At 42.5% G+C, this 19,987-nt stretch overlaps 1 protein-coding gene across 1 annotated transcript in view; it reads left to right on the forward strand.

The window, feature by feature from the left end:
- Positions 1-994: 994 nt before the first annotated feature.
- Positions 995-19,987, forward strand: part of BPNT2 (3'(2'), 5'-bisphosphate nucleotidase 2) — a 29,498-nt gene continuing 10,505 nt past the window's right edge. The window contains exons 1-4 of the mRNA XM_074898934.1: positions 995-1,534; positions 16,678-16,837; positions 17,783-17,878; positions 19,732-19,893. Coding sequence (XP_074755035.1) covers positions 1,148-1,534; positions 16,678-16,837; positions 17,783-17,878; positions 19,732-19,893 — 805 coding nt within the window. The 5' untranslated portion in view covers positions 995-1,147. The remainder of the gene's footprint in view (positions 1,535-16,677; positions 16,838-17,782; positions 17,879-19,731; positions 19,894-19,987) is intronic.

Genomic DNA, 19,987 nt, shown 5'->3' on the forward strand with positions numbered 1-19,987 from the left:
AGATGATATGACAGCTTCAGCTTGCAAGGCCAAACTTAATTTTGGTCTTTCCTTGTTTTCACATTCTCGATTACACAAGTTTAACACTTAGAAAAAAAAAAAAAAAAAAACAACAAAAAACACAAAACAAACCAAAAACCACAACCCAACCCATAAGATCCCAGGAAAATAGTTATAAATTGCATGATCCCTAGTAATTACTTCTTCCCAGAGTCACTACCAAGGGTCTGTTTTTAAACTCTGTCTATCAACAGAATACTGTTTGAATAAAAGAACATGTAATTAATTCAAACAATGCTGAATTAATATAATTCTTTTGGTTTTGGTATAACTTACTCAAAAGTACTAGAGAGAATTAAAAAAGAGAGCAGGAAAAAAAAAATCGGGTCTGTTCCTATCTCCACCCCAGATGTCCACCCTGCAGTTTCACACTCCCCCAAACCAACTGAGGTGCAAAGAAAAAGTATAAATTAAGACAGGTAGACCTTTAGCACATCCCTTGGCTGAGAAAACGGTTGGATTTATTTCATTTTACCGAATGAAAGGATTTCTTAACCTCGAGCCCCTTTCCTGCAGCACAAGGTCCCAAAGCTCCCTAACCAGTACGCGAAAGGGATGAGGCTCGGCACTGACGCTCAGCACCGCTAGCGGCACATCTTCAGAAATTAAGCGGCGCATTATGCAAACGGCCATTTCCAAGAGAAAGCTCCTGCCCGGCGCCCTCCGGCTCCCGCCACACACCCTGCGGCAGCGGGCGCTGCCAGGCGCGGGCAGCTCCATCGGCCCCGCGGCGTGGAAGGAGAGGAACCAAAAAACCGCCCCAAAGCACCCGCTCCAGGAGCGCGAGGGCGCTCAGAGATGCCCACGGTAGGCGCCGCCGCCGCCGCCGCAGCAGGAGATGCCGCGCTGCCCGCCGCGCCGGACCCGCCGGGGAGGGGGGGCGGCGGCACATGCTCAGTGCGAGCGGCGGGCCCCGCCTCCGCCTGACCCGGATACAGACGGCGCTGCTGCCCGCCGGGGAGCGTGGAGCCGGCCCGGCCCCGCCGCCACTGCCACAGCCGAGGAAGCGGAGCGCCCCGGCGGCGCCATGGGGCTGTGGTGAGCGCCCGGCACCGCCGCCCGCCCCGCTCCGCCCTGCCCCGCGGCCATGGCCCCTATGGGGATCCGCCTCTCGCCGCTCGGCATGGCCGTGTTCTGCCTGCTGGGGCTGGGCGTCCTCTACCACCTCTACTCCGGCTTCCTGGCCGGGCGCTTCGCCTTCTTCATGCTGAGCGAGCCGGCGGCCGGCGGGCCCGAGACCCCCCGCGGCTCCGCGCCCGCCGGCGCCGTGGACCTGCGGGAGCTGCTGGCCGTGTCCGTCCTGGCCGCCGTCAGGGGCGGGGAGGAGGTGAAGCGGGTCCGCGAGGGCAACGTCCTCAACGCCAAGGCGAAGGGGAAGACGCGGGAGGGGGCCGAGGAGCAGCTGACGAGCGGCGACCTCCTCTCCAACCGCAGGATGTTCTACCTGCTGAAGGGCGCCTTCCCCGCCGTGCAGGTGGGTGCCGGGTCCCCGCCCCTCAGGCGGGGGGCCGGGGCCGGGACAACCCCTCACCCCGGCGGGAAGCTCCAGGCCTCGGGTGCCGGTTACCGGCCGTCTGAGGAGCCCCGAGGGCTCGGCCGTTCGCGGGGAGACACGTGTCGCCCCGCCGTTTTGTAACCGCCGAGGGGAAGTGCTGCCCCCGTTTTGCATTTTTCCTTCCCCTCATGCTGATCTTGTGGCGGTGCCGCCTCGTACTCGCTGCCGTGGGTTGCAGGGGAAGGGGTTGGGGTCGCGGGCCGGCGAAGCCATGCGGGGTCAAACAAGGCGTTGGAAATAATATGGACGCGAGGGGGGAAAAACACCGAGTCTAACCGCTGTGGATTATGTGCTCTCTGATTAAGGATAAAGGTGACTTGATGGCATTAATTCTGCGTACGTTTACGGCGCTGAGATTAGCAGTGCTGTTATTTTCTTAACTATCCTTCCTGACAGTTGTCCTGCCCTAAGTTATAGGGAGAGCCAGGAACGGAGAGAAGGGATTGAGAATTTGAGGTTTAGGAACACGGTGTCACAATATCTGAGGTTTTAGCCCTTGTGACTTTGGGACAGCACTTAAGCTAACAGCTGTATCACGCTGTTGATCACTGCCTACGTGGGAAAAATTAATTTACTTTGAGGCATACACCCCTCCCTGCTCTTATTTGCTTCAAAAATCTGGGTCTAACACTTCAGGTTGCACCTTTTTTGCATTTTGTTGGCTTTTTTTCCATTTTCACTTTAGTAAATGGGAACTTCTCTTCAGCCTCCTGCTGTTAAATGCCTTAGCTCTTTACAGTCATTTCAAACAGACAGAAAACCCTGTTTGATTTTTGGAGGTGGTATTGCATGCTTTTCCAGGACGGGGTGAGAGAAAAAGTAGTGTCGTTTAGTTACTACCCAGTATGTTCTCAGTGGTTGTTTTGGAAGTTCCTCGGGGTGATGTGTGGTTTTATGTTTTGGTTTGTGTTTTTGTTTTTTTTTTTTTTAAAAAAAAGAAGTGTTGAAGAGAACCCATTGAATAGTAAATCTAAAGGAAATTCTTCAGTATTTGAAATAAATTGGGTACTTGATTAATCTTCCTCTACAGAAGGATTATGAAGGCTGTGTTCTGAAGATTGCTGGATTGTCTGTCAATGGCAAGCCACCTTCACAGGCCTTACGTCAAAGGAAGAAAAAGTATTGTCCCCTATTCTCTTCTGCTATTCAGTGGCCTCACAGAGCTTGGCATTACAGCATACCTGTATCACAGCCTGAAACCAGTACACTTTCTCCCCCTCTACAAATAGAGTGTCTTCATTAGTTTAGATATAACGGTTCTCCGTGCTTTCAGAGAAGGCTGGGGGTTTGGTTTGGACTTGCAGAGCTCGGTGAACAGCATTGCCTGTTCCATGTCTGTGGTCAAGTGTGTAAACTCTGCTCCAGTGCCTGGGATTCATAGCGGTGACAGTCTGGCTTGTGTGTCTTTCTCTCAGAGGGTGTTAACTTTGAACATCTTTTAAAAACTTTGGTACTCCTTTTTATTTCCCTTACAGTTGACTTGTGCTGCTAGTTTTTAAAAATAGATGGTACTTTATAAAGTGCAGATGTGTTCTCAAACACAGTATGAAGACAAAAAAGTGCATGTACATCTGTGGAACTGTAAAACATCAGGCATATGTGTCTTGCTCTCTTTCGATCTCTCTTTTCCTCTTAGATTGACTGAGCTTGAGCATTGACTATGTCTAGGAAGAGTCTGACAAATCTTTCAGCCGATCTAGAGTAAATCAATCTGACAGATCAGCTCTGGGATATTTAGTATTCTGAATACATGAGCTGGATAATAACAGCTTATCTCATGCGGGCTTTAAAAAACATCCACTAAGCTGTATATACTGATACATAATACTGTTATATATACTGATATGCTGTCTCTTAAAGTCTATACAGTGATGAAGATGTATTCATAAACAGTTGTCCAAACCAAAATAAAAACTTTGTTTTACTATATACATGTGGCACTATACACTTCTCAGAAATCTGCAACTCCTTCATGTGTACCTTCAGCACAAACCATCTAAAACTGCTACTGTTTCATAGAACAGACCTGCTGCAGTTTTGGTGTGACTGTGAGGATTATAGAGGATTTCCTGAGACACCTTTCATGTGAGGTAGTATAAAACTGCATCTTGTAAGCAGCATTGTACTTTACACAGGGATAAGGCTACAGGTATACAGAGTGATGCTCCAGCATAAAAAACACTGCTGAATTTGAGTAAAGCTCCTCTTCTTGCTAAAGATGCTGCTAACAAAAGCTGTCAAAGAAAAACTGAAAGAACTCAAAGAGTAAATTTAGGTGAAACGCTGATTTACTTGCATTGTGGAGTCCTTGAGCCTAACAGGGGTACCTCAACATTTAAATTGGTGCCAAATGCTGCAGCCAAGAAAAAAATACCAGCACAAAACCTGGGTGCCAAAATATGCTTATAATGCAAAGGAAATGATACATTAATTATCCTCTAAGAATAGCTATGGCTTTCCAACGTTTAAAAATAACCAGGGGGAGAAGTCATTTGACTGAAATAAGCTTAAGTCAGTGAGCAGTCTTGAATTCCCTTTATTGTACTGCTGGACATAATAAGGGGAAGCATGCAAACAGTCCATCTGAAGCAGATCTCTTAAGGTGTGATTATTAAGAGAAGATGGAAGAGTTAGGCTTCTCATTTGCAGAAGCTGAAATAAATCTGGAAAGAGTTTTACAAGCCTGACAGTTGCGACTTATAAAAAAGCTTCCAAAATCTGAGGAAAGTAAGAGGAAAAAAAACCAACATAGAAAGTGTTTTCCCTTGTCCTTTAAATAAAGCTATCATCTCTACAGAGGAAGAGGAACTCCACTGCTTACATCACCTGCCCTATTTGATATAAATAGATGCATTTGCATCAGTTCAAGACTTCTCACAGCTAGGTTAGGTAAGACTGAAGAGGAGCAGATCAAAATCTGTAGTAGATTGCGTGGTGTTGAGTATTGTTGTTATATGCCTCAGAAATAGGTGTGAGAAAGATGAGGGAGGAAGGGGCAAGTCAGTTATTTCTAACTCAGGTATTACCCAGTGTTGTTTGATCACACTCAACATCCAGCAATCAATATTTGCACGCATCTTCTATGAAGTATGTTTGTGCAGTTGATTATTTTAAAATACATTTAATGCTAAAATATGTGCAGTGGTTTCTCTTGAAAAAGTCATCAACTGTGGTTACAGGCTTGAGGTATTTACTGCTCCTATGCTACCGATGTGGTGTTTTCCTTCTCTCTTTGTCATGCTGAGAACAGCTCTGATGCAGAATCTGCTGTTTTTCATTTTTAAAAATTTATTTATGTTTTCTGTGTTACTTCACTGCATTTATGGTTGGTTCTCCATGCAGCCCCATTTATTCCTTGTGCTAGCACAGTGGTGCAATAAGAAGGACTGTGATGGGAATCAGGTGAGGGGATTAAGGAGATGCTTGAGCCAGCCCTGCTGTTGGGAGAAGAGGGCACTGGGGAAATGGTGTTTCCAAATTCAGTTAGAGTCTGGCTAGAAACACTTCATTTGGTCGGTTGGGGTCAACTGTCCTAGCTGTGTCCCCTCACAACTTCTTGTTTGCTCCCAGTCTACTCACTGGTGGGGGTGGTGTGAGAAGCAGAAAAGGCCTTGACTCTGTGTGAGCACTGCTCAGCAGTGACTAAAACATCCTTGTGCCATCAACGCTGTTTCCAGCACAGGTCCAAAACGTACCCCCGTACTAGCTACTGTAAAGAAACTACCCCAGCCAGAACTGGGGCATGGTCTTGCAACTTCCCTGAATCTGAACGTTCTTCTTCTTCCGAGTTAAGACAGATGATAAATACCTCATTTCAAGGTTGTACATGAAAATGCTGTAGTCAGGCATCAGTGTTTGAAATGGAAATTTAAGAACATGGCAGTTTTACTTTTAATGAAATTTTCTTCTAAATTAATCCCACTGTTTGAAGATTAGTCTCCAAGCACTCCTTTTTTTATCAAGATACCTGAAGTACTTCCTAGGTTTAAACCTGCTGTTTACAGGCTTCCGAGCACAGTGCTGACTATCGTACTTAGAAAAGTAGAATTTCATCTGAGATGGAAAGCTCTGCATCTGTTACCAATTCTTTGTGAAAGATAGGTATGTTAAAGAAGTAGGTTTAAAAACCAAAGTGCTACTTAAACTTCAGAAGGATTTCAGTGCTTTGTTGAATAAGTTCAGTAATTTGTTTGTCTCTTCATGTTGCGAGAATGGCATCCTCAGGTTTTAGAGTTTTTAGCAAAATGGATGTTCTTCTGACCCGGATGATCTTAGCAACTGCCTATAGGTTTCTAAGTAAAGCTGGAAGTATAAACGGTAATCAGAAATCTCAGTAACAGGTGTTGACTGGAGATGCATCTCTTGACATCTGTTTTAATTGGTACTAGATGACTTTGCTGGATTTGTGTGTGTGGTGGGGGTTTTGGTAGTGGGGGAGGAGGGCTACAGCAGTGGCCCCTGTGAGAAGCTTCTTCAAGCTTCCCTGGCTCCCAGTCAGATACGTCTCTGCCCAAGGCTGAGCCAATTATTGACAGTGTGATAATGTATTTAAGAAGAGGAACCTGTGAGGAGGACACTTATAAGAACACTGAGGTCAGTGTAAGAGAAGGAAGAGTGGGAGGTGCGCTGGAGCGGAGACTCCCCTGCAGCCTGGGGTGAGAGCGCAGGTTATCCCCCTGCAGCCCATGAAGGTCCATGGTGGAGCAGATGCCCACCTGCAGCCTGTAGAGGACTCCATGCCAGAGCAGGTGACTGCACCTGAAGGAGGCCAGGACTCTGAGGGAAGAAGCCCCTGCTGGTGTAGTTCAGTGCTGGGAGGACTGCAGTGTGGGTGAGGGATCCACTCTGGAGCATCTCGGAAAGGATGTATGCCATGGGAAGGACAAATCAGAGAAAGTTTGTGGAGGACTGTCTTCTGTGAGAGGGATACTATGCTGGATCAGGGGAAGAGTGTAAGGAGTCCTCCCTCTGAGGAGGAAGAAGAAGCAGGACTGACTGTAACCCCAACTCCCTGCCCTCTGTGCTGAGCCTGGGAAGAAGATGGGGGTGAGGGGAGGTGTTTTTAAGATCCGTTAATACGTCTCACTGGCTTACTCTTGTTTGCTACATGTTGTTGTTAGTGTTTGAATTAAACTGATGTTCTGAGTCTGTATTTTGCCTGTGACCAGAATGGATGAGTCATCCCTCCCTGTCCTTATCTTGATTTTTTTTTTTTTTTGTATTTTCTCCTTCACATTCCTGAGGGGGAAGAGGGGAGCAAGCTGCAGTGAGGTGTTCAGTTGCCTACTGGGCTCAAACCACGACAACAGATTCTGTTGGTTCTCTCTATGTGACATGAAATTAAAGCCGTAACTTTATGGTAATGAATTCTGCGATTATCTTTGCAGAGGTAATTACAAGTAGTTAATTTGCTTTGTGTGTATATGGGGGATGTTTAATCTGTCATCTTATCATCTGGAGATTTGAGTTTCTTGGTAGTATAGCTGCTCACAAACAGAAAAAGTTTTCTTGGTGTTCTTTATTGTATTGGTAGATTTCTAATCTGGCTTTATTTGGATGTTTTCTTAAAATGAGAAGTAGTGTTACAAATCTCATTACAAGCTAGTCATTCCTTTATCTTTGCTAGACTTGCATCTCTGTAGAACTGTAATGGATTATTTTGCCATCTACTGAAACAACTTGTGTGAGATAATGATCGAGTGGCTTTTACTGGTTTTAAATTCTAGTTGTTTGTACAGATCACTGGTGGAAACTGAATTCTGTGATCCATGCTGATTCCTTCTGTTGCATTTTTGTTGTTTTCACCAGCTTCTGTTTATCATAAGCCAGTAGAAGCAGAGTTGTCATTTGATACAGTTTACAATTTATGTAAACCTGTTTGTTTTTTTCTGCTTCCTGCTGGCTTAATGACCAAAGCCAGGTAACAAGTTGTGCTAAGCACTAATTGAGCTTTTTGACATTTAGGCTTGTCCATATTCTTCTTTGCACATCCTGTCATCTTGCTCCTGCATGGAGTGTATACCTTTTGTTGTTAAAATAAATGGACATATAGTTGATGGTAGAGGAGAACTTCTGTCTGGAGTGCTGTGCCTTGAAAAATGCATGTCTCCTTTACCTTTATCTTTATCTGTTATAGAAGTATTTGCTGTTTTCATTTCAGATGAATGAAAATGTGAGACCAATGGGTTTTATCCCTTTTATTATATCTTAGAATATTTTTGTACCTTACCCATTTATATACAAATATACTTTATATTTTTATTAAACTTTATTACCTTTTAACAAGCTATTTATTTAGAGAACAATGTGATTCATCAAGGTCCTCTCCTTTCGTAATAAAACCTATCCCGCTCAAACTCTGTAAAGCGGACCCTAGCAAAAGGAACCTTTTTGAAAGGCATGAAGATCACCTGTAAAAGCTCATTTTTCCCTTTCTAATATGTGTGGTAATCTAAGGAGGAAAAGAATCCTTTAAAAAGGAAGCAGCTGGTTTAAAAATATCAGTGTATTGAATAAAACTAGAATTTTTCACTATGTTGGGAAGGCTACTGTTCAAATTGTTTGCATTCTTTTCAGTGTCAAGTAACATAAGCTTTCAGGAAGCAACTTTTGTTTATAGTGAAAACTGCTACTTGCTGCCCTCAGATTCAGAAATTGAAAGGGACGGATCATGAGTCGTCCTGAAGGTGAGCTAAGTCTTCGTGTGAATGCAAGTCCTTCCTTCTGTAGCAGATTCTGGAGCCCTGTTTCCTAAGCGGGATAAGTTAGATACTTCTCTTGGTTATTGGAAATGCTGCTTTGACCGCATCTTGCTCTCCTGGAGAGCGCTCTCTTGTGCATATTTATACGCCCTGACTTGTTGAGTGGGTGTTTATATTCAGAGGTTTTGGCATCTGATTCCTTCACACAGTTTGTGTGTGTATAGATACCATGAGAAGATGAGACAGTTTCTGCCTCTGATACGTTTGAAGGAAAAAACAGAGAGAATCTGAGCAAATGGAGGTAAAATAGTCTGACTTGTAATGTAGTGGGCATAAGGGCATGTCGCTCTTCAGAGCAGTGCAACAGCAGTGGTTGGAGGGGCGCAGTGTGAGGCTTGGCCCAAAACCGGGGGAAAACCCAAAGGCTACTGGTTAAACTGTTCTCCCAAGTTGTGACAATGTTATCAAATAACAACAAATCAAATACAGTCCTATGCAGCCACCTAGAAGGACAATATGCCTTTCAGGGTGTGTAGTTGTAGGCATCCTCTTACTGGCTGCTCTTGACATTAGTCCAGAGGGTGCCTATAGTTATAAATTATCTTCCACTGTCTGCAGGGGACGTCTCTCAGCCAGTAAGAAGGTTTCAGAATAATTGTTGGGTTTTTGTTTGTAAATGTTTCTATTTACTTACTTCTGTCCCTCCACTCCTTTCCTCAGTCTCCTGTCACATGAATACAAATGGTGAAGTTAAGTTTGCATCTTGGCTGTGCATAGTGTTTACATTACGTAATCACTGGTGAAGTGGCTGCATGTGTCATTCAGAGTTAGTGCCCTAACAAAACAGAACAAAATCAAACATCTATTAATGTTTTACTAACATTCCCCTGTATATGCCATTTTGTCTGGGCCTCCAGGCTTTTAATTTTTATGCTCCCATTCAAATCAATAGACTTATCCATTGAATCATAGAATCATGGAATAATTTCTGTTGGAAGGTACCTCTAAAGTTCATCTAGTGAAGCCCCCTTGTATTGAGCAGGGCCATCTTCAACTAGATCAGGTTGCTCAGAGCCCCATCCAGACTGACCTTGAACTTTTCCAGGGATGGGGCATCTACCATCTCTCTGGGCAACCTGTTCCAGTCTCTGTTTTTGAAATGTAATACATGGAATACTTTTAGATTCTGACTAACAAATATTATCTTTTGTTACCTAAACTTGGGGATTTGTTTGGTTTTTTTTTTCCTTGAGTAGCTTAATTAATATTTCTTCTTTATAATACGTATGTGATAGTATTTGTGTTGTTCTTGTTTTGTTTTCTATTCTAATAAAATGACACTGAGCTTTGGATTTTAGAGGACTTAATTGTCAGATGGGGATACTGATGTTCTCAGGAATAAAGAGCTGTGCTACCTCATCTTTTTTCAAGATATTGGATTATTTCCATATTAAAATACAAAATGAGTATTGGAATGAATAAGGATATGGAGAAAGAGAGGGAGTAATAAATAATACCTTAAAACACTTTCTAAGAAAAGCATTGCATTTTCATGTACTGATGTTTACTTAAAAAAAAAAAAAAAAAAATCATGTATTTGAACAGAAACTTCTATTTAACTTTTTTAGCATGTATTTTTTCAGTTTAATTTATCTTTAATGGGTGAATTCAGAGGCAAAACTACAGCTGTGTCGTACTCTTTCAAACCAGGAAAATGCCTGAGTTTGTTCACCTTGCCACAGACAGCTAGCTGATATTCAAGTAGGTTTGTTGGGTGATGAGCTGCCACACAGACATCATGAAGTGCTGGTAGGGATTAGCCCAACATAGGACAGAGAGCCACTGTGAGGTTCCCTGAAGTCTTTATGTGGTTGAGACTGTTGGCTCTTTGTTTAGAGCACTGCATTTATCCACATGGGTTTGTAGTACTCTCCTGAGTTGCTTCTCATGTCCCTGAGCAGATCTTTCCAATCACCATCATGCCAGAGGAGAATGTTTTCTGTGCAAGGGGTTTCTGAAAGCTGGGGTTACCTGGGTGTTTAGGAAGACACGCTGTGGTCTGATCCTGGTGTTGCCATTGGATCTCTGCTGCTGACTCCCATGAGCAGCATCCCTCGTCCATTACATAATTCCTGCACATCACAAACTTGTTTTGAGGAAACTGTGCTGGTGAGATGCAGCTGGACTGCCTTATTTATGAAATAATTTTTTTGTTGATATTTCAGCAGTAGAGCATTCACCACTTCACATATATTTTATTAAATCTCTGTTTGATGCAGTTGTTCTTTGTAAGAAGGTCTTTACCTTCACGTGTAACTGGGGAAGATTGCTGAAATGTAGTTAAGCTCCATGTCAGTGGGCAGCTTACAGAACTTCTTGAGATGGGCTTTTGCAGCTTATGGCTCTCAGGTGGCTAACCCCAAATAGCTATTCATTTCTGTCTTCTGCTTGCTGTCTCAAGATCTTGCATGATGGGTTGCTATCTAAATCTGATTCTTACGAGTAGGTAAAGCTCTCTACATGATAGCAAGTATGCAAACTTTATTATTATTTATACTAACATAGCAGTTTAATTGACTCAGAGTGTCTTGCTGGAAAAATTTCTGTTTGAAACATTTGGCATTGTGATTGTCTTTCTACCATAGCTACTCCTAATTTCTGAGTGAAAATTTGGGAATGCAGTCAACTACATATCCATATTGCTTCAGAAGAGCTTGAAATGTAAGGTCATGGCCTCTGCAGGCTTCCAGCATGTGAGAATGACAAGTAGCAAGGCAGCATCGTGTTAACAAAAAGGCATATTTTCTGGGTATATTCTGATGCATTTTAAAAAAAAATTAAAATGGGGGGGGGGGAGGGGGGGCAGGCAGGGAAGGTTCCCAGTGTTAAGGTTTGGTGATCCTCTCTTAGGCAAGCATGTCTTGCAAAACCTATAATATAGCTTCCTAACAATAAATAAATTTAATAACTGCATGCTGTGGAACAGCTATGAATTTCTACGTGAACTATAACTTGTGGAATATTCAGCCAAGACTACAGAGTAAATGGTCATATGAATGGAAGAACTAGTAACCTAGTTGATTTTTTTCTTTTTGTTTTCTCCAGATGGCTCTGCAACCTCACTGCTTTTTTTTCTTTTTTCTTTTTTTCCATTTACCTTCCTTCGTTTACCCTTTTTTCTCCTTTTTGCTTTTTTTTTTTCTGGCAGACTAATCATGGCTGTTGAGAGAGACTCCTCACAAGCATTATAAATGCTGCAGTGTCATGGCCACCACTACAAAATTTGAACTAGTAGGAGGTCTTTCTCTGAAAACAATAGGTTACAGTCTTATTACTGTAACAACAGGTTTAACAAGATGTTCATCCTTTTGAAGATTGTTTCCAACCCTTCAACTTTTTAGAGGCCTCTCCCTTCTGTTGAGGAAATGTTTTTTTATGGTGGTGCATAATATGCTGTAGTGAAAATTAAACTGCCCAGGGGCTGTGTTGAGGCTGCCAAGTCTGTGGGACTAGTCATCTTGACTTTGCAGGGCTGTTTTCCCTAGGGGAAAACCGAATCATCAGGTTTATTATGCAGTGACAGATGTTTAATTTGTAAATGTCACGGCAACTTCAAGGACTTTGTGTTTGGCATACAATGCTTCAAATACATACTGGTTTTACGTGAGAAGACAGCTATGATGTATGGCTGTAGTTGCTGCAGTTCTGCTTGCTTTCTCTTTTTGAGTTCTCTTGGAGATGGCCCTTAACCTTTTGCTAATAATCTGTTACAGTTGACACGTGTGATGTCTTTTCTTGTCATGATGTGAGTTACATAAATATTCTGCTGATACAAAGTCTGTAACATTCAAACACAGTCTGATCATTTCTTTATTTTCAATGTCACTTCCCTACAACATCTGTAATAAGTTCTTTTAGTCAGAGGGGATTTATCTACTCTAGCGGTCAGAAATCTGAATCTGAGCTAGCAGTCTCAACATCAACTGTAACAAGTAAAGATAAAGCGGTAGTTCTAGGTTGTAGACACATTGCATCTCATGTGCGCCTACTATTTTGCCTTGACTGGACATCAGAACTAGTCAGTTTGGCATGCCTTTAAAAGTGGCTTCCTCTAACATAATTCTAAACTTACTAAGAAAAAAAAATGCTTGTGTTCCTTATATTCTGAAATGTCCTAAAAGTCCAGATTGGTATAACACTCAACTTCAGACATGTAACCTACACATCTAAGCCATAGCATCATCATCCTACTGAGTCATTAGTGGAGTGATGCATTTCTGAAGGGTGTACACAGGCTGAAGCTTGAAAGGCAATGATTTCCTTTTTATTGGCAGTAGGAACATAGAAATACTGTCATAGAATGGTTTGGGTTGGAAGAGACCTTAAAGATCAGTTCACTTCAACTCCACTGCTGTGGGCAAGGACATTTTCCACTAAGTCAGATTAATCAAAGCCGCATACAAGCTGATCTTGAACACTTCCAGGCAGGGGGCATCCACAGCCTCTCTGGGCAACCCGTTCCAGTGCCTCACCAGCCTCACAGAAAAGAATTTCTTCCTTCTGGCTAATCTAAATCTACTCTCTTTCAGTGTAAAACCATTATTCCTTGTCCTATCACTACACTCTGTGGTAGAGTCCCTCCCCATCTTTCCTGTAGGCCCCCTTTAGGTACTGGGAAGCTGCTATAAGGTCTCCCTGGAGCCTTCTATTCTCCAGGCTGAACAACCCCAACTCTCTCAGCCTGTCCTCACAGGAGAGTTGCTCTAGCCTCCTGATCATCTTTGTGGCCTCCTCTGGACCTGCTGGAGCAGGTCCATGTCCTTCTTATGTTGAGGGCCCCAGAGCTGGACACAGCACTCCAGGTGGGGTCTCATGAGAGCAGAGTAGAGGGGGAGAATCACCTCCCTTGACCTGCTGGCCACACTCTCTTGATGCGGCCCAGGATACAGTTGGCTTTCTGGGCTGTGAGTGTATATTGCTGGCTCATAGTCAGTTTTCCATCCACTATCCAAATCGTCCTCTGCAGGGCTTCTCTCAATTGACTCTTCACCCAGCCTGTATTTGTGCATGGTATTGCCTCAACCCATGTGCTGGATCTTGCACTTGACTATATTGAATTTCATAAGGCTTGTATGAGCCCACTTCTTATGCCTGTCCAGGTCCCTCTGGATGGCATCCCTTTCCTTCAGCCTGTCAACCACACCATGCAACTTGGTGCCATCTGCAAAATTGCTGAGGGTGTACTCAATCCCACTGTCCAAGTCACCGACAAAGATGTTAACAGTGCTGGTCCCAACACTGATCCCTGAGGAACATCACTGATCACCGGTCTCCAGCTGGATGTTGAGCCATTGACCGCAACTTTGAGTGCGACCATCCAGCCAGTTCCTTATCCACTGAGCGGTCCATCCATCAAATCCATGTCTATCAAATTTAGAGACGAGGATGTTGTGCAGGACAACGTCAAATGCTTTGCACAAGTCCAGGTAGGTGATATCAGTTACTTTTCCCTTATCCACCAGCGCTGTAACCCTGTCGTAGAAGGCTACCAAATTTGTCAGGCACAATTTGCCCTTAGTGGAGCCATGTTGGCTGTCACCAATCTTCTCCTTATTTTCCATGTGCTCTGGGATAGTTTCCGGGAGGATCTACTCCATGATCTTGCTGGGCATGGAGGGGAGACTGACTGCCTGTAGTTCCCTGGGTCGTCTTTATTACCCTTTTAAAAAATGGGGGTTATGTTTCCCTTTTTCCAGTCAATGGGAACTTCACCAGACTGCCATGACTTTTCAAATATGAAGGATAGTGGCTTAGCCACTTAATCTGCTAGTTCCCTCAGAACCCATGGATGCATCTGATCAGGTCCCGTAGACTTGTGCACCTTCACGTTCCTTAGATGGTCTCAAACCTGATCTTTTCCTACAGTGGGCAGTTTATTCTCCCAGTCTCTGCCTTTGCCTTCTGCGACTTGGATGGTGTGGCTGGTGAAGACTGAGGCAAAGGAGTCATTGAGTACCTCAGCCTTCTCCATATCCCAGGTGACCAAGTCTCAGTTTTCCGTCTGGAGAGAACCGTCATTTTCCCTAGTCTTCTCTAGTCCTAGTCACCAACGTACCTGTAAAAGCTTTTTTTTGTTGCTCTTGACGTCCCTGGCCAGATTTAATTCTATCTAGGCTTTAGCTTTCCTAATGTGATCCCTGGCTGCTTGAACAACTTCTCTGTACTACTCCCAGGCTACCTGTCCCTGCTTCCACCCTCTGTAAGCTTCCTTTTTACATTTGAGCTTGTCCAGGAGCACCTTGTTCATCCATGGAGGCCTCCTGGTGGTCTTACCTGACTTCTTCCATCACTTCTGAGCTTGGAGAAAGTGATCCTTGAATATTAACCAGTTTTCTTGGGCCTCTCTTGCCTCCAGGGCTTTATCCCATGTTACTCTACCAAGCAGATCCCTGAAGAGGCCAAAGTCTGCTTTCCTAAAGTCCAGGGTAGCAAGCTTGCCGTGTGCCCTTGCCATCTTAAGGTTCTTGAACTCTACCATATGATGTTCACTGAAGCCAAGGCTGCCCTTGAGCTTCACACTCCCCACCAGCCCCTTCTTGTTGGTGAGAACAAGGGCCAACACAGCACTTCTCACTGGCTCCTCCATCACTTGGAGAAGGAAGCTATCATCACTGTATTCCAGGAATCTCCAGGATTGCTTATGCCCTGCAGTGCTGTCTCTCCAACAGATACCAGGGTGGTTGAAGTTTCCCATGACAACCAGGGCTTGTGAATATGAGGCTGCACTTACCTGTCTATAGAGGGCCTCATCCTCTCACTCTTACTGTAGGAAAGTTGGGTGGCCTGTAGCAGACTCCCCACTATAATGTCTCCTGTCCCTGCCCTCCCTTTAATCCTGACCCATAAGCTCGCTGTCAGCTCTTTATCCATCCCCAGGCAGAGCTCTGCACACTCCAGCTGGTCACTGACATAGAGAGCAACACTCCCTCCTCGTCTGCCCTGCCTGTCCTTCCTAAAGAGCCGGTATCCTTCCGCTCCAACGCTCCAGTCATAGGAGTCATCCCAGCATGTCTCTGTGATGTCAGTAAGATCATAACCCTGAAAGTGTGCCTATGGGTCTACCTCCTCTTGTTTATTCCCCATACTACATGTATTTGCATAAAGACATTTCAGTTGGGCCCCTGATGCAGCTGACTTGTTGGCTGCAGTTCCTTTGAGCTGTTCTTCAGGTGCTCTCCTGCTGACCTGTGACCCCTCTAGTCTCCTCATGTAATTGCAGTGCTAAAAGTAAACAGGATGAATTTGTCTACATTCCTGTTAGCACTGCTTATGTCCAGTTGCATTACAGCTCTCCTATAAACCATTTTTGTGTTGGTAGTAAGCTGGTAAAGATGGGTTAAGATGGATTGGTCCATATTTCCCCAGTAATTCTTCCTGACAGGTTATATGATGTTTTGTGTCATGAGAGATCATTAAGTGTGGTGTTTTGTGATAACTGCATCTCTTGTGATCCAGAAATATCTTGCTACTGCAGTCACAATGACATTGTATTGGGTTTTGAAGAATGTTCTTCTGTTCAACAGATTGGGACTGTGTGCTCTGCTACTGGACCAAACCCCGTTTGGCACACTAAAATGAAACATGGTCCAGAATAAAATTCATTAAGTTAGCCAGCAAGTGGCAATAAGCTTAAATGTGACCTTTGCTGTTTATAAATGTTCTCCATGGGTTTCTTAGGTCCTTACCTCAACCTACCCTAAAGACGGATATGGAATGTTATTGTTTATAAAATAACATTCATCTGACAGTTGTGTAATGATTACACATGAGCTTCTTAAATTACTAGTTGTAACTCAGTGCCAGAAGCAGGAATATATACTAGGATTCCTACTCCCCAAGTCATACCACAATCTGCACAATATTTGCTGATAAAATATCTGTACATTATCTGCATCTACTGATCTGTATAAATAGAATGTTAGAACCCTACTGTATCTGTATACTCTGTGATTCTCCAAAGTCAAATGTTCTGCTTGTAGTCTTCGAAGCAACTGCGCTTAACTTTTGATTTTTTTAAAAAAAGCAGTTCATACTGTGAGAATGTTCAGTAGAAAGAACTGCAGCCAAAGAAACAGTGTCCAGCTGTGGTGAGGTTCACCGTAAAATTCTGGGTTGTGATTTTTCATTGCTTGTTGCATGATGGTAATAGCTTGTGAGTTGCTGAAGAATGACTAATTCATGCACTTTTAGCTGGATGTGAAGGGAGAAAGAGAAGATGTGAGCAAACCTGTAATTTTCCCTGAGTGCTACAGTTACTGTATCTGATAAGTTAATACAACTACTTTTGTTGTCTTATCATAGATAAACTCTGAAGAACATGTTGATACAGCTGATCAGGAGACAGTCTCTTGGGATCGCAGTATTCCTGAAGACATAAAACAAAAAATACAGCCTAAAGAGGTTCCAGCAGAAAGTGTTACTGTCTGGATCGATCCCTTAGATGCTACACAAGAATACACAGGTAGCTGATTCTTGTTGACAAATCATGTGTGTAATTCTGATGTCTGCCTTTTATACTGGAGACAAAATAGTAAGTATTTAAAATGGCATCTCTTATTAAAGTGTGTTATGTCAAAGCTCGTGTGATTTAATTGAACAAATTGCATAATGAAATCTGTAGTTATCAAACTGCAGCGTTTACTTCTGTATATTTCAACTCTGAAATTACTTTGATATTCCTTGCTACTAAGTATTTGCTAAAATAAACAGTAACTGTCACTTACAGATTCTTCTGGAATTACACATTTCTTTCAGTTATTACTCTGGCAACACTAAATATCTCAGAATATTTTTTGTTTATTTAAATGGAATAATAGTAAATATTCAACTTGATATAAAAAAAATTAAGAGTTCGTAAAAAAAAAAAAAAAAAAAAGCATGCATAATTCAATCTTCCCATTTTTCAAATGTTTTAAGATGTCACATAAGCAGTTCAAGGTAATCCAACTAAAATTCTTGCTGATAAGTACTGTGGAACAAAAGAAAAATGGGGATTATTTGTGAACGTTCCCTTGATACAATTGCCTTTTCCAGTGAAGGTTTTTTGGTATTTCATTTATCAGCTTTGAACCAATAGAGGATAGGAAGTGGGACAGAGAAGGGAGAATATAGGGGCACAGATTTCCATGAAAATACATGCTGCATAAGACACAGCTGTTAGCAGTAGATCTGGCAGGAGTATAGGTTACATCTGCTGAACAGGAAAACTTGCTGGAAAACTGAAAGGTCTTTAAAGTTGTTTGAAAACTGCAAGGTTATTTGAAGATACAACAAAGTTACATAAATGTAGGAGGCAAAATGTAGACTAGTGTTCAAAGAACAACATTTCTGTAAAGTCAGGTCTGCTTTCTTTTTGTGTTCTTGGCATCTGGCTGTAAACTTGCTCACTTTCTCATTTTGCCCACAGAGGATCTTCGACAGTATGTCACGACAATGGTTTGTGTGGCTGTAAATGGTAAACCAGTAATAGGAGTGATACACAAGCCGTTCTCAGCATATACAGGTACCTTCATATATTTCTTCACATATTTCCAGCCTCTTCAGGCATAGTGTTAATTAAAATTTAATGTTTGAGAGAACACCTGTAGGTATAAATGAGAAAATAGTACCTGGGGCAAAAGAGCGCTGCTGCAGACCTCAGAATTAGAGCTGCAGATGTGTTTTGTGCTATAAAACTGTGAAGGAAAATGCTGCCCTTGTTTAACATAAAAATGATGCATTTAAAACAAACTAACTGAAAATATGTTTAAGAATTAAGATGGCTTCAGTTGGAGTGCTTATAGTAAACCAAAGAAAATGAAACCTACTCATGCTGACCAGTCTTATGCATGCTGTTAGTCTTCAGCCCTTGCTCATTCAGAACAGCTTGGGTCTGTGATATTATACCCAGAAGCTGATGTTTATTCAGTGTGAATAACAAAGATTGATTAAAGATTTTAATGGTAACTGTTTATATGTAACAGGCAAGACTGTCTAGCATAACCTTAGTGATTATTTGATATGTTTTTAATGCCAAAACCCTTCACTAATTAATGCTTTAGGTATCAGTGAGGATGGCTGCAGGTTTGGCAACATGTATGCACTTCTGAAAGCTTCAAAGTAGTTTTAGTATTCATGTTTTACATACTATATATTTGAAACAAGAATTTCTGTTCTCATTTTCCCTTAGGCAATACTGACCTCTAGAGTTGTGAAATTATGCAGTAGCTCTGGCACAAACTAAGACTGAATACATGTGGTTTTTTGTTCTCTTTTTTTTGCCTACTGAATGCTCAGTGTTTTGTGTTAAATATTTTACTGTCTTTAAATATGAACTTAATTTCCAGTCATTTAAGTATGTGCTATATTCCCACAGGCGTTAAGAATCTTGGGGGTTTTTGGAACATCTTTTTCTAAGTATCAACATCTATCTGAAGAAATGGGGTTTTTGGCACTCTAAATTAGATAATTTATCTCCTTTAATAATAGCAAAGTGTGAAAAGTTCGGACATGGCATCAGATGAGATCCAATGAATTCTGTTGTTCTATGTGAAGAGTATTCATTTCACAGTCTGAAAATACCAATATTTTGTGAGTAGGATTGTTCCTAATACCACCACACAAATACAAAGCAATAAGGGGCAGTCGGCATTGTTATTACACATAACTCGGTCTGTTGCCATACAATCTGGCCCTCTACTGAGATGAAATTGCTGGTTAGTCTGCTAAGTAAATGTCAAATTAATGCTTGGGGGATGCCGCCTACTAAGCTGGGCCTTGAACCTCATGATGAAACAAGTGGGAGGTTGTGTATTCTAAATCCAATCCACCGAAACACACATCGAATGTTTTTTCTTAGCATTAGTATCCTCCTAAACTATTACCTTTCTTAACATTCATATCCTTCTGAACAAAACAATAACACTTTTGCTATCTTCTTTGAAAGGTATGGGGCTTTTTGTTCTTATAAAAAGGTTGTTTGAGGAAATACTGAATCTATTTCTGACTCGGAGCCATCGTTTTGACTTCGGTGGCTTTCCAGTTGCAAGATCTAAATATTACTGCTTGGGATTTTTCCCTCTGGTTTTTTGGTTTTGTTTTTTTTTTTTTTTATGTATCACACAAGAATAGTCAGGCATGGAATAACGCCATATGCACAAAAGTCTATGTGTGTGTGGAGGTGGTTTCTCTTTGTCTTCCGCTTGTGTGCATATGTGGGCATGCACCCTTCTGTCAGCCCTAACTTTCCCTTTTACAGTAGGGAGGGACATTGTCAGAGGCATCAATTCCATTTTCTTGGAGAAGTATCCTTTTATCTTTACACTTAACAGACATTGTTTTTTGTAAATCTTAGCAGAATTTGTGTTTCTTTTGTAGCCTGGGCAATGGTGGATGGTGGGTCAAATGTAAAAGCTCGTTCCTCCTACAATGAGAAAACTCCGAGGATTATTGTATCCCGCTCCCATGCAGGAAAAGTTGAGCAGGTTGCACGGCAGACATTTGGAAATAAGACTGTGATAATCCCCGCTGGTGGAGCAGGTCTGATTCCTTAAGTATCCTATACATTTTATTGCTTCCAAATGATTTAATGGGATAGCTCTTATTAGACAAAAGGATATAACTGTGGCATCTC

Source organism: Athene noctua, chromosome 2 (assembly GCF_965140245.1).
Source record: "Athene noctua chromosome 2, bAthNoc1.hap1.1, whole genome shotgun sequence".
Classification (NCBI taxonomy): Eukaryota; Metazoa; Chordata; class Aves; order Strigiformes; family Strigidae; genus Athene; species Athene noctua.